Below are 13,930 nucleotides of genomic sequence, written 5' to 3'. Positions count from 1 at the left end.
CGACTGAGGGTGAGCTGTTTTCGGCTTCTGGAAATGATATGGAGCAATTTATGGACCTTATGGACTGGTCTATGGAGGTAATTCCTGAATTCCCTGTTTCTCCGCTGGTTCCGTCCAGCCCTGATCCCCCTGTATACCCTCTCAGTCTCCCACTCCCACCTCCACCAGTCAGTTCCTCTGCTCCATTTCCGCTGGTTCTGCCCAGCCCTGAATTTTCTGTTTCTCCGCTGGTTCCGCCCAGCCCTGAGTTTTCTGTGTCTCCTGTATTCCCTCCCAGCCTCCCTCTCCCACCTCCTCCTAGACCTGCCAGTTCCCCTGCTCCACTTCCGCTGGTTCAATCCAGCTCCGTATCTCCTTTCTCTCTGCTGGCTCTGTCCAGCCCTGATCCACCTTTGTTTCCTCCCATCCTTCCTCTCTCATCTCCACCTATACCAGCCAGTTCCTCGAGCTCATCTCTGCTGGTGCCAGTCTGTCCCGCAGCTCACACTCAGTCTGCACCATCTGGGTGCGATGGTTCGCCGCTGGACTGCCAGTCTCCAGCTCCGCCTTGGTGTGTGAATTCCCTGTCTCCGCCTCCAGCCTCCGAGCCCTGGACTCCTCCTCGGTCCTTGGACCAAGCGGCTCCGCCTTGGCTCTTAGCTCCCTCGTCTCCACCGTGGCCTGGCATCCCACCTGCTCCACCAGGCTCCCTCGTCCCTCCGGCTCCACCTTGGTCAGTCGTCGACCATCCGCCGCCTCGGGACTCCATTCCTCTGGCTTCACCTCGTTACTCCATCCCTCCGGCTCTGTCAGGCTCCTCCTTCCCTCTGGTTCCACCTCCATCCTCAGTCACTCTGGCTCTGCAGCGGTCTTCCAGGGCCCCGCCTCCGCCTTGGTCGCTTGAGCCTTCTGCTCCACCTAGGCCCTCTGGATCCTCGGCTTCACCCTGGCTCTGCGGCTGCACTGCTCCATCTTGGGCTCCTCACCCACCGATGCTGTCTCCGCCTGTCGGCCCCCTGGTGTCGTCGGCCCCTGCTCCACCATGGCTCCTCCCGCTGTCAACTCCACCGTGGATCTCCATCCTGGCTGGTCTATGGAGGACCATCTGGCTCCTCCTGCTCCGGGCTCCTCCCTGGCTCCTCCCTCCATCCGCTCTACCCTGGTTCCCAGCTCCTTGCTCCCTATTCGCTTGCCCCTTGCCTGCCCCATGCCCACCTCCAGAACCCCCACCCTCCCTCCGCTGGTATTCTTCTTGCGGTGCGAAGACGCACTGTTCTGGGAGGGGGCGAACTGTTACGTTTATGGACTTTCTTTTGCCTTATTTGGTCATCTTCCTTTTCTTGTTTTGTTAAATGATTGATCCCCACCTGTCTCCAGTTCCCTCATTACCTCCTGTGTGCTTAAAAACCCTGTCTGTTTAGTTCTTCTTCGTCCGTGATTAAGTTATATACAATACATCACATATTGTGATGTAATGATGTTAATGTGTTGTATATTTTTTTGTTATCTCCTTCGATGTTGAGTAAACTCCTCTTTTTGATTAAGACCCTCCTCGAGTGCTATATTCCTACGTTAGCATACACCCTTACTGTAACAGTTATATATCATTATTAATATTTTTACAAACAAATGTAAAAATTTGTATAAGAAAAAATATAGTAAGCTTTTACAAGTGGCCATTATTGTGACTACAGCTCATGTCAGAGTAAATATTGTTAAATCTTTTTAGAGAAACAATAAATATAATTTAAAAAAATCTTGTGACCAATGCTTTTCTCCTTGTGGCAAATGCTTTTAAAGGCTATGACATAAATCAGTGAAAAATATGATAAATCCCTCTCATAAATTATTAAATATCATACACTGAAAAAAAAACTAGTAGGCTATAGAAGAAAATTCAATCAGAAATTGCTAGTAAATTTTACACTTAATTGTAAAGAAACACATACTGATCTACTATTAAAGCTGTAAGCAATGTAAAAACATGTTAGCAATGTGCTAATTCATGCTAGCAATATGTTAATAAATGCTAACAACGTGCTAAATCAAGCTACAAATATGCTAATTCATGTTGTCAATTAGTTAAATCATGTTAGCAATGTTCTATTTAAAATAGCAACACTTTAAACCATGCTAGCAACATGCTTATAATAATCATGTTGCAACATGATGTTAGTGTGTTAATTCATTCATTGGGTTTAGCCCAAAACTAGGGGGGTCCAGGGGCATTCTCCCCCTGGGAGATTGTTTTTCCCATTTACTTCAGCTAAATGCACTATTTTTCAGGCTGTTTGAGATAATATAATGGCTAAAAATCTATACACTATCTTGGAAAATGATAATATTTACTCGTTTCGTTTTTAAGATAAAAAGCCCACCAGCCCCTGATGACAATGACGACAAAGAAGATTTATATTCTTCTTCGTTAGTTTTTATTGGCAGTTGGCAAACAAGCTGAGTGATGCGCAATGCATTATCGCCCACCACCACGTACGGTAATAGAACTTTTGTTACATTTTTTGCTGCTCCAGTCTGAAAGACTGAGAGGAAATGAACCAAAGTTGAAGTAGTTTAAAAAAAAAACTAAAAGATTCGGGGCTTTTGACAACATTCGGTGCTTAAGACCTATTAGCCACCCCACACTCCGCCCCTGTAGGATAATTCATGCTAACAATCTGTTAAATGTCAGCAACTTGCTAATTACTGCAAACAATTTGTTAAATAAAGTTGGGAACATGTTAATGTGATAACAACATACTAAATCAAAATAAACATGTTTGTGACACATTAAATAATGCCATCAACATGCTAAAACATTAGCAAGGTGTTAAATCATGTTAGCAATGTGTTAAAACTTTTTAACAATGTGTTAAAACTTTTTAACAATGTGTTAAACCATGTTAACAACATATTAAAACATGCATACATGTTAAATCATGCTAGCAACATGTTAAAACGTACTAGCAAATGGTTAAATGTTAAATGCTTATTAATGTTATCAATGTGTTAAATCATGATGTTAACATGTTAAAAACATACTAAAATATGCTAAAATATGTTAGTGACGTTAAATTATGATATCAACATGTTAAAACATATTAGCAAAGTGTTTAAACATGTTAGCAACATGCTAATTCATGTTAGCAACGTAGTAAAACATGCATAAATGTTAAATAATGCTAGCAACATGTTAAAACATACTAGCAAAGTGTTATAAAACATTAGCAGTGTGCTAATTAATGCCAACTAAACGCAAAATAAACATTTGTGACACGTTAAATCATGCTATCAACATGATAAAACATTAGCAAGGTGTTAAATCATGTTAGCAACCTTAAAACATGCATACATTTTAAATCATGCTATCAACATGTTTAAACATACTAGCAAAGGGTTAAAACATTTGCAACATGCTTATTAATGTTAACAATGTGTTAGATAATGATGTTAACATGTTAACAAAATACTAAAACATGCTAAAATATGTTAGTGACGTTAAATTATGATATCAACATGTTCAAACATATAAGCAAAGTGTTCAAACATGTTAGCAACATGCTAATTCATGTTAGCAACGTAGTAAAACATACATAAATGTTAAATCATGCTAGCAACATGTTAAAACATACTAGCAAAGTGTTATAACACATTAGTAGCATGCTAATTAATGCCAACTATGTGTTAAATCATGATTTTAACATGTTAGCTACATACTAAAGCATGCTAAAATATGTTAGTTAACGTGTTAATCATCTTAGCAACATGCTAAATCATGCTAACAATGTGCTAAAACTTGTTAGCAGCATATTAGATCATGCTAGAACCTTGCTTTAGTAATGTGCAATAACATATTAATAACATTTCATTAAATAAAATCTTCAAGCTTTTCAAAGTTATTTAAAACTTTCAAACAAGGCTTTTGTCACGCCAGCATCAAAGGTTTCTATTTTATTTATTTGTTTAGTTATTGTTGGTAGAACTTGCTATCTAGATCAGTTGCTACATTTCTCACACCTGATTGTGTTAAAAGATTAAGGTAAGAACAGGTTGTTGCAACTATTATGAAAGATAAATGTAATTATTGCATGTTTTGAGAGCAATAAGGCTGACGTGAGCGATTTCCATCATTTCAGGGGGTTTTCAACTCCACGTCATGTCGAAAATCGCTGGATCACCTTACTCTGCACTAAAGAGAAAACAGGAAGTTCTTGCACTTGTGGCTTTTATGTTGGTTGATTCTTCACCTTGATTCATTTCCAGTTAAATTCATACGAATGAGCTCTGAATGTGTCACCATGGCTGCGTTCAGCCACCTAAACTCCACAACAATGGATGCAAATAATAACAAACATCTATTAGAAACTGTCCTCTAGCATGTCTAAGTATCTAAACGATCTGTTCTTAGTGAAAATAATTTGGAGTGCTAGAAAATGTTCAGTTTGAGCCGTGTTAAATTTTGCGTTAGATACATCACTGCATGTCACCACACAATCCTTGTGTGTTTGCACCACTTGGTGAACAAAGTTAATTATGATTCTGATCTCCTATGATTATTCCTGTGAATCTGTACAAATAGAAGCAGGACAGACTGGATTTGATTAAAACAATTACATTTGCATTTATTTTTATACATTAATGTATTAATATTTCATTTTTTTTTATTAATTTAATTTTTATTTAAATATTTTTTTAAGGGATTGTCCAACTTAAAGCCTTTATTGAAGCCTTGAATGCAACGTTGCTTTGGATAAAAGCATTTTCCACATGCAGAAATATTAATGTAATAAAGTAATTATTGATACTTTATAGGCCCAAAATGTAAACCTTAAAATGTTAAGATGTTTAGACTAGTCTGATCCCTTTAATCTCTTTTGACGATATCCTGTTTTCTAAAGTAAAAGGTCAAGAATGTGAGATAAAGTGAAGATTATGTGATAGATAGAAGAGTTGAGTTAATTGCGATACATCCTCTTTCATCTTCTCGTATCACACAAGTTGCAAATAACTGAAATAACATCAGCTTCACTCAAACTCATCCTGAGCCCGATACATATGCAGATATAAAGATTCCTCACTTTCTTTTCTTTTTGAGTCAGTAATATAGTGCTGAGTTATAGTAAAATAGATATAAACTGAGGTTTTAGTCTTTAAACTTTGAGATTATTTGCTTGTTGCTTGTATTTATGATGTTAGAGATAATTTTGCTCCTGACTGAATCTGTTCTGGTCTCTTCATATGCATTGAACTCCATGGGTAAGATGAACTTCATATTAGCACATTATAAAAATGTTATGACTGATTGATTTATAAAATAGATATTAGTGTTTTTGAATAATATTGTGTTAATGTTAATTTACACATTTACTAATGCATCTCTTCACATTAACAGATTAACTAGTTAACGATGTGGTTAATGCATTAGTTAAAATCAACTAAAAATTAACAACACATCTGTTCTCTTCACATCATAACAACTTAATTATTTAACGTTGCATAAGTAACCATGAACTAACAATGAATGATGCCTGTAGACAGCTTTATTTAATAAGCCTTATTTAATAACCCTACATGCAGTATATACACATACATTTATTTAGCAGCTAACACGAAATGGAAAGGCAATACTAACTCCCCATTTGGGCTATTGATAAACTTGGAAACCATCTAAACATCAACTGGTAATATTTCTCATGTTGTTAGACTGTTTATTAACATGCCTCACCATTAATAAAGCATTTATTAAGAGAATTTGTGGACCTTATTGTAAAGTGTGCACTAGTTCAACATTAACTAACTATTAACTAACAAAGCAGTCATTATTGATTTTACTGGACCGTAAATGAGTGAAAGCCATTCATGCATCTCTTATATTTTAGTCATTTATTTATTTAGCAGATGCTTTTATCCAAAGCGACTTACAAATGAGGACAATGGAAGCAATCAAAAACAACAAAAGAGCAATGACATACAAGTGCTATAACAGGTCTCAGTTAGCTTAAAGGCTTTTAAATAATATAATAAATAAAAAGAAAACAGAATAGAATACAAAAAGATTAGAAAGCTAGTTAGAATTTTTTTTTAAAGAATAGAATTAGCATAGTGAGTGCTAAAGTTAGAGGGTCAAATAAAGATGGAAGAGATGTGTTTTAAGTCGATTCTTGAAGATGGCTCGGATTGAGTTGAGTTTCGATGAATTTCATTGAAAAGTCTTCCAATAGGACCATTTCTATCCTGCTTTCCAAGTCAGTTAATCCACTCTTTCCGACGTTGTTTTTGTTTTGTCCTGTTCCCGCGTGTTAACTCTAAAGTCACATTTGTCTGTGTGGGATTTCCCAATATATTTATATAATATTTATTATTATTATTATTATTTGTTAGTGGTATTCCTAAATCATGGTAATAAATAGTCTAAAAAAATCAGATTTTAAGTTTAAACGTAGCTTTCGTTTGTCCAAAAATAAACAAATTAATAAACATGTTTTCATTAATTTATTTTTATAATAAAATGTATATTTGTACTGTTGACAAAAGGACACGTTTAGATAAAAAAAAAAGATGCTGAGATACTTTTTAGTCTAGAAAGAAAGAAAAAATATTTTGTCAAAAATTTTTTTTTAATGTATTTATTTAAGGGTATTATTGAACTGAATATTCAAAAGCATTCAAATATTGTTGGCCCTGACTGAACCTATTCTGGTATCTTCATATGCATGAAAATTTCATATTAGCATATATATGTTGAGCGATGGATTTTAGTTTAAAATGAGATGCTGGGATGCTTTTTGGTTGGAAATGAAAAATGACATGTCTTGTCAACAGTACGTTTTTCAGACATCAACACAACAGCTGGATTAAAACTCATGTTTCTCTCTTTTCAGTTCAGTGTGAAAGACTCGATGAAGAGACGAAACTGCAAGTGAGAGCTGGAGAATCCTTATATCTGCCCTGTCCGAATATAAATTGCTTTAGACAGACTGAAAACAGCTCGTATGTTTGGTTTAGAAACCTCAGCAGAACAAAGCAGATGGAGCAGATCGGGACGGAGGAGAGCAATCGCGTCCATTTCCACCAGTCTGTTTTATACATCCTCTGGTTAAACCTGAACGACACGGGACGATACATCACACGCTGGTGATCACACACATCCATTCAGCTCTCAGTGCTCATCCGTTTTGTTCCAAACCTGCTCCAAACCACGCAGAAAATGCAAATGCTCATGATAAATGAATGCATTTGACTTAAGCACGACACTCCAAGTTTTCAGAAGTCATTTAATATAGGCTATAGGAACAATCCCAAATTTGAAGTGCTATTTTGTGTTTTACAGAAGAAAGAAATCCATACATCTGGAGCATCATGAGGATGAGTTAATGATGACAGGATTAAAATTTTTCGTTGTACTGTCCCTTTAAATATTTAAAGGGACAGTACACCTAAAAATTTAATGTTGGGTCAAATATGGAACACCCAAACCATTGGGTAAAATTTTTACATTAAATTTTTTACCCAAAAGTTGGGCTAGTCCAAATTTGACCCAAAGTTGGGTTGAAATAACCCAGTATTTATAAGAGTAAAAGTCGTCACACTAGAAACTAGAACTACAAAAGTCATCACACCTAAAAAAAATGAATGCATTTTCAACATTAGAATTAGTTTTTACTTAATTTGTGTGCAATAGCATTAAAAAAATTGGGGTTGATAAATTTTTGTGTGTTTTTGAAAAAAGTCTCTTCAGCTCACTAAAGGTGCGTGTATTAGATGAAAAATACAGTAAAAAATTTTAAATATTTTTTCAAATCAAAACAGCTCTATTCTATGTGAATATTTGTTAAACTGTAATTTATTTCTGTGATGCACAGCTGTATTTTCAGCATCATTCCTCCAGTCTTCAATGTCACATGATCATCTATAATCATTCTAATATGCTGATTTGCTGCTCTAGAAACATTTATGATTTATATTATTGCTGAAAACTGCTTCATATTTCGCAGGAAACCGTGAAACATTTTGGTTTTCAGGAAAATGTGTTTTCACTAGTGGCTGATATGAATGTGTGTGTTGTCCTGTAGGTATGAAGACGATGTGTGTGATGAATTTGAAACTGTTGTTGTGGTTTATGAGGAGTTCAGCATGGATCTCCTGTATGAAACACCTTCAGAACAGGTGGTGTCAGGAATCTACTGTCCCGTCTGTGACGAAGAAGAACAGCAAGGCTCTTTCCTCTGGTATAAGGTCTGTTTGGGTGATGTTCGATACATTTTACTGCATGTTTAAAGTGTATGAGTCACTTTAAAGCAAGAGATGCTGATTACTCAACATTTGATCGGATCACTGATGTTACACAAGAAGAATTTCCTGTTTGCTTGGAAATATTTCACATTACAGAAACAGAATTTCATGTTGACTCCAGCAAACCCTTCAAATATTATGTGTAATATTATGTCGGTTATATAAAATTAAAATGTTCACTCATATTGCTAAACACCGAATGAAGTCACTTACTGAAAAAAGTCACTTGCTGAAAAGGGTCATGAATTGCATTTTTTACTTTAAACTATCCCTTAAAGTCTATGAAAGCTTGTTTCTGCCTTGGGATAAAAAAATATATATTAATAAAGACAATTGTGACTTTTTATCCTATAATCTTGACTATTTTCCTGTAGCGCAATTCTAAAAAAAAAAAAAAAGAAATAATCAAGAAATATAAAAAAAAAAAAAATAAATAGTAATAAAAATCTGATTTGCAAGAAATTAACTCTAACTCAAATGTCAGATTTGTAAGACACGCGGTTGTAAGAATTTTTTTATTTGTGAGATATAAACTTGCAAATAAAAAAAAAGTCAGATTTAAAACGTCTGAAAAACAACCTATTTTAGTTTTTTATTCTGTGACAGAAACAAAACAAAACAAAAAAAGAGATGTAAAAAATATGATGTATGAACTCAGAAAAAGTTGCAATTCTGTGTACACCTCGTAATTCTGAAAAAGAATATAATTTTGAGAAAAGGGTCCAAATTGTGACATAAAAAGTTGCGATTATCCACTGCTGTGATTGGCCAACATCTTTGCATATGAAACTATTTGATCCTGAAGAACTGAAATGCGATTAACTAATCATGGAAAGTGAGAATTACACTGTTAGGTTTACATGTACTTCATCACAGTTGTTTTCTTTTTTGGCAGAATTTCTCTCTTATTCCAAACCAAGAGTCAGCTCCTGTTTTACGTATTCGCAACTCTTCAAAACAAAGCGAGGGCATTTACACTTGTGTTTGCACGTGGGAGCATCACGGGATAAAACACAACTCCTCCGGATATCGCAACATTATCATCGAAGGTAGATTGATCACTGGCCTGTGGTTCACCTGTGATAGATGACCGTTTCTAACACAATCTTCTTCTTGTTCATAGAACAGACCATCATTAGTTCTCCAAAGTTTTCGCTGCCCATCAATAACTCGGTTGTGTTCACTGATGTGGGTGAGGAAACACATTCAAATCAGTTACCATCATAGTCCTGTTTTATTTTTTAAAAAGTGTGTGTGCCACCTGAATTGGATTCAGTACAATTCTGTACAACCAAAAATAACACTATATAAAAAAACATGTTAAAACAAAACAGCATGCTACCTCTCAGATATTAAAAAAAAGAATAATAATAAAAAATCAACATGAGAACTAATGGTTTTTAATCATTTTATTAGTTCACAAAATTTGAACATTATAAAAACAGCTACTTAGATTTTTTAAATTAGATTTTCTTTTATATATGTGCACTTTCCTAAAGTTCTAAAAGTAGAGTACAGTGCTCGCAACACCAATGTCAAGGGTTCGATTTCCAAATGCACAATGTTAGATTATACAAATGTACATCTTCAACACAGCATGCATTTCTTCAAATAATATTTTTCGCTTTTTATTTCTTAACCCTTCTATCATGTTAAAACTCTGTTTACAAATCGCTTGTTACACACAGGATCAAATTCACCCTAATCTGTATTCAATATACAGTAATTCACCAAACATTCACTCACCAAAAATGTCTCACAATTTCTAAAAAATAAACATATACAAAAAATATTTTAAAGTATTATGAAATGTTTCCCAAAAATATTTATATTAATTTTATTTATTTTTTTTGTCTACTTTCCTGAACTCCAAACAGTAGAGTGTGGTGCTATAGCGATATTTGATTCCTATGCATAATTTCTTCAAATAAAAGTGTCTGTAAATGCATAAATTAATGTAAATTCTCTCGAATCCACAACACGTTGCAGGCATGTTAATGAAAAATAGACACATCATTTAAAAAAAAAGCATCTTAAGGTGAACCATTATTCTTGTTGCGGGTCAATGTTGGTGCTGTTCTTTTATGCACCGAAACGTCTGCATGTTTTCATTGTGAAGATTTATCATCTGAAAGCCTTGATTGCTCTTGTTTCTCAGGTTCAGAAGTGATCCTTAATTGCTCAGTCTACTTTGGGCAGTCTGTGTGTGCAGTGTGCTCTATTCGCTGGGAGAAGAATGGGATCAGTCTGCGTGGGGTGGATGGATATAAGCAGAAAAACAGGTGGAAATCTCCTTCTACAAACTACCTATAACAATACACTAGGTTTTCAGAATATAGGGCACAAAATAATTAGACATATTTAAACTAAAGCCGACTTCTGCTGTAGTGTTTGTAGTATTCAGATACTCAGTGCTGTTTTTCTCTAGAGAGATTGATGGAAGCCTTCAGTCACTTTTAAACATTACTGAAGTTTCTGAGTCGGACCTCCGTTCTGAGTTTAGATGCAAAGCTAAGGACTCTTATGAAGTGATTTTTGTGTCAGTCACTCTGAAGAGTCGAGGTGAGAATCGAATTATTTTACCCCAAAATATGTGCTATGTATTTTTATGCATATTTTATGCTTTATTTTGTGAGTAATGTGTCTTGCTTAATACTTGGATTAAAAAAAAAAACACTTCATAAAGATTTCTGGTTTTATATTAATATTAAAAAAATTGTTTCTGATGTTTTATTTCAGAATCAGTGCTCTCTGTGATTGTGGTGTGCGTTTGCACCTTTCTTGTTCTCCTGCTGCTCGCTGGAGGGTTGAAGTGGTTTGCATTGGATCTGGTGCTGTTCTCCAGGCAGATATTTGTCAAGCTCTACAGGAAAGAGGGTAACAGATAATATTTTATAAATATCTGAATACATTTGAATTAATAATAGATAATATTTGAATTATTATATGCATTAAATTTAAAATATATTGTTTATATACATCTAAAATATCCAAATAATGTGTGTGTGTGTGTGTGTGCGTGCGTGCGTGCGTGCGTGCGTGCGCGTATATGCGCATGTGTGTGTGTGCGAAAATTTTTGCTTTGGATAAAGGTTTAAATTAAATTAAATTAAATTAAATTAAATTAAATTAAATTAAATTAAATTAAATTAAATTAAATTAAATTAAATTAAATTAAATTAAATTAAACTTAATTTAATTTAATTTACTATTATTTCCATATACTACTTTATATCTATTGTAATTTTGTTTCTGAAGTAAATTTATCTTGATTTATTGATCTGAATGTTTATATATTTTAATTAGACATATTTATTAAATTAAAGTAAATGTATTTGAATTTAAAATATATAAACATTCAGATCAATAAATCAAGATAAATTTACTTCAGAAACAAAATTACAATAGATATAAAGTAGTATATGGAAATAATAGTAAATTAAATAAATGGAAATTATAGTATATTTTATATATATATTATATATATATATACCCAGAATTCCTGCCGGCCCGGGACTCGAACTCACAACCTTTCAATTGGGAGTCCGACTCTCTAACCATTAGGCCATGACTTCCCATATATATATATATGGGAAGTCATGGCCTAATGGTTAGAGAGTCGGACTCCCAATCGAAAGGTTGTGAGTTCGAGTCCCGGGCCGGCAGGAATTGTGGGTGGGGGGAGTGCATGTACAGTTCTCTCTCCACCTTCAATACCACGACTTAGGTGCCCTTGAGCAAGGCATCGAACCCCCAACTGCTCCCCGGGCGCCGCAGCATAAATGGCTGCCCACTGCTCCGGGTGTGTGCTCACAGTGTGTGTGTGTGTTCACTGCTCTGTGTGTGTGCACTTCGGATGGGTTAAATGCAGAGCACAAATTCTGAGTATGGGTCACCACACTTGGCTGAATGTCACTTCACTTCACTAAAAAAAGATTTGACCCCATTGACAGATCATTTTTGTTCATGTTTTCAGTTTTTCAGAACAAAAAAGTAATTTTGCTCTTAAAAATTTATCATGATTTACTAATTCATTGATTTTTGTACTTGAAAACCAAGTAAGAATATCTTCTTTTCTGTGTGTGTGTGTGTGTGTGTGTGTGTGTTTTGACAGATGGGAAACTATATGACGCTTATGTGATTTACCAGAGAAACAACTTGGATGAGGCCACAAGCAAAACTGTGTGTGACTTTGTCAATGGATCTCTGCTGACAGTGCTGGAAAGCTACTACGGCTTTAAACTTTTTATTCACGGCAGAGATGATCTGCCCGGCGAAGGTACGCTTCTTTACTTACTGTATCCACACATTCATGTGTGATGCATCCTATAACGTCTGTTTCTCGCCGTCATCTCTTCACCAGACTGCATGAATCTGATTGAAACGGAGATCCAGCTCAGCCGGAGACTCATCATCGTTTTAACACCAGGAGCGAGTACAGATAAAAGCAGCGATTCTCCTGAAGCGTATGATCTGCAGGTAGGGCTCCATCAGGCTCTGGTCCAAGGAGAAACCGGCGTGATTCTCATCCAGCTGGGACAGATGCAGGACTACACACATCTGCCTCTCGGACTGCAACATCTGCTCTGTAAGAATTCACCTTTACTGTGGAGAGACGGCGAATCCTCACCCAACTCCAGGTTCTGGAAACGAGTGCGATATCAGATGCCTGTTGTGTCGTCCTTTCAGAGGAGTTCGAGGAGGGGATCACTGAAGGCATCATTTCAATGTCAGGGTTTATTTGTTTGATGCAAGAGATGCATCTCGGGTTCATGAGAAGAACTTAAGAAATTAATTTTCATTTGCATTTAGTCATTTAGCAGATGCTTTTATCAATGGAAGCAATCAAAAGATGATATGCAAGTGCTATAATAAGTCTCATTTAGCTGAACGCAGTACACATAGCAAGGGTTTTAAAATGATATGAGCCATATAATAATTAAAAAAAAACTAAAACGGATCAAATAAAATAAAAAGACTGAATAGGAAAATAATAAACTAGAGCAAGCTAGTGTTAAAAGCCTTTTTTTCTTTTGTTAATTGTATAATAAATAAAAAAGAAAACAAATACATAGAATATAAAAAAAGATTAGAGAAGCTAGTGTTAGTTTCTTTTTCTTTTTTCTTTTTGTGAGCAAAGAACGCTTCTGTGTGCTGGCGTCCTCCCACAAGTTAAGAGATTTTAAACAAACATTTGCAGTTAACCAAATGAAACAATACACATTTTAATGCTATAGAAGTGTGCACATCGAGAGAAATAAACAGAAGATGTTCATGTTAACAACTTCTTTAACTGGAGCCAACGCTGCTAATAGACATATACATTTGTTAATAAAGTAAATAAAACGAAAACATGAATGTTTTAATGCTATTTAATAAAAAAAAACCGATCCACTCGCAAGCCTCTGCTCATCATGACAGGACCTGGATCAGGGAGCTGCGTCTCGGGCCGATGACGTCACTTCCGGGGAGGTATGTTGTACACGCCCCTGTCCCTTGACTCCGCCCCCACGTCAAAACAGTGCCACAAAGAGAGATGTGCAGAAAAGTGAAGCGCAAAGGACTGACACGCAAAATAAAAGCAGCGTTGCAAATAAATTAATAGATATGACCATGGAAAATATGTATTGCAAAATAATTGCTTTCGCGCGTTTCTTTTATG

General features: G+C 35.6%; 1 protein-coding gene across 1 annotated transcript; it reads left to right on the top strand.

Moving 5' to 3' along the window:
- Positions 1–8,058: 8,058 nt before the first annotated feature.
- il1rl1 (interleukin 1 receptor-like 1) lies at positions 8,059–13,348 on the top strand. The gene is made up of 8 exons (XM_059561296.1): positions 8,059–8,211; positions 9,164–9,317; positions 9,392–9,460; positions 10,427–10,550; positions 10,697–10,830; positions 11,008–11,145; positions 12,383–12,547; positions 12,632–13,348. Exons 1-8 carry the CDS (start codon positions 8,110–8,112, stop codon positions 13,015–13,017), a joined length of 1,272 nt encoding a protein of 423 aa, XP_059417279.1. The 5' UTR covers positions 8,059–8,109; the 3' UTR covers positions 13,018–13,348.
- The last annotated feature ends 582 nt before the right edge of the window (positions 13,349–13,930 follow it).

Source organism: Carassius carassius, chromosome 11 (genome assembly GCF_963082965.1).
Source record: "Carassius carassius chromosome 11, fCarCar2.1, whole genome shotgun sequence".
NCBI classification, from domain to species: domain Eukaryota; kingdom Metazoa; phylum Chordata; class Actinopteri; order Cypriniformes; family Cyprinidae; genus Carassius; species Carassius carassius.
Note: the sequence above shows the minus strand (reverse complement) of the source record. Positions and strands in the feature narration are given on the sequence as shown.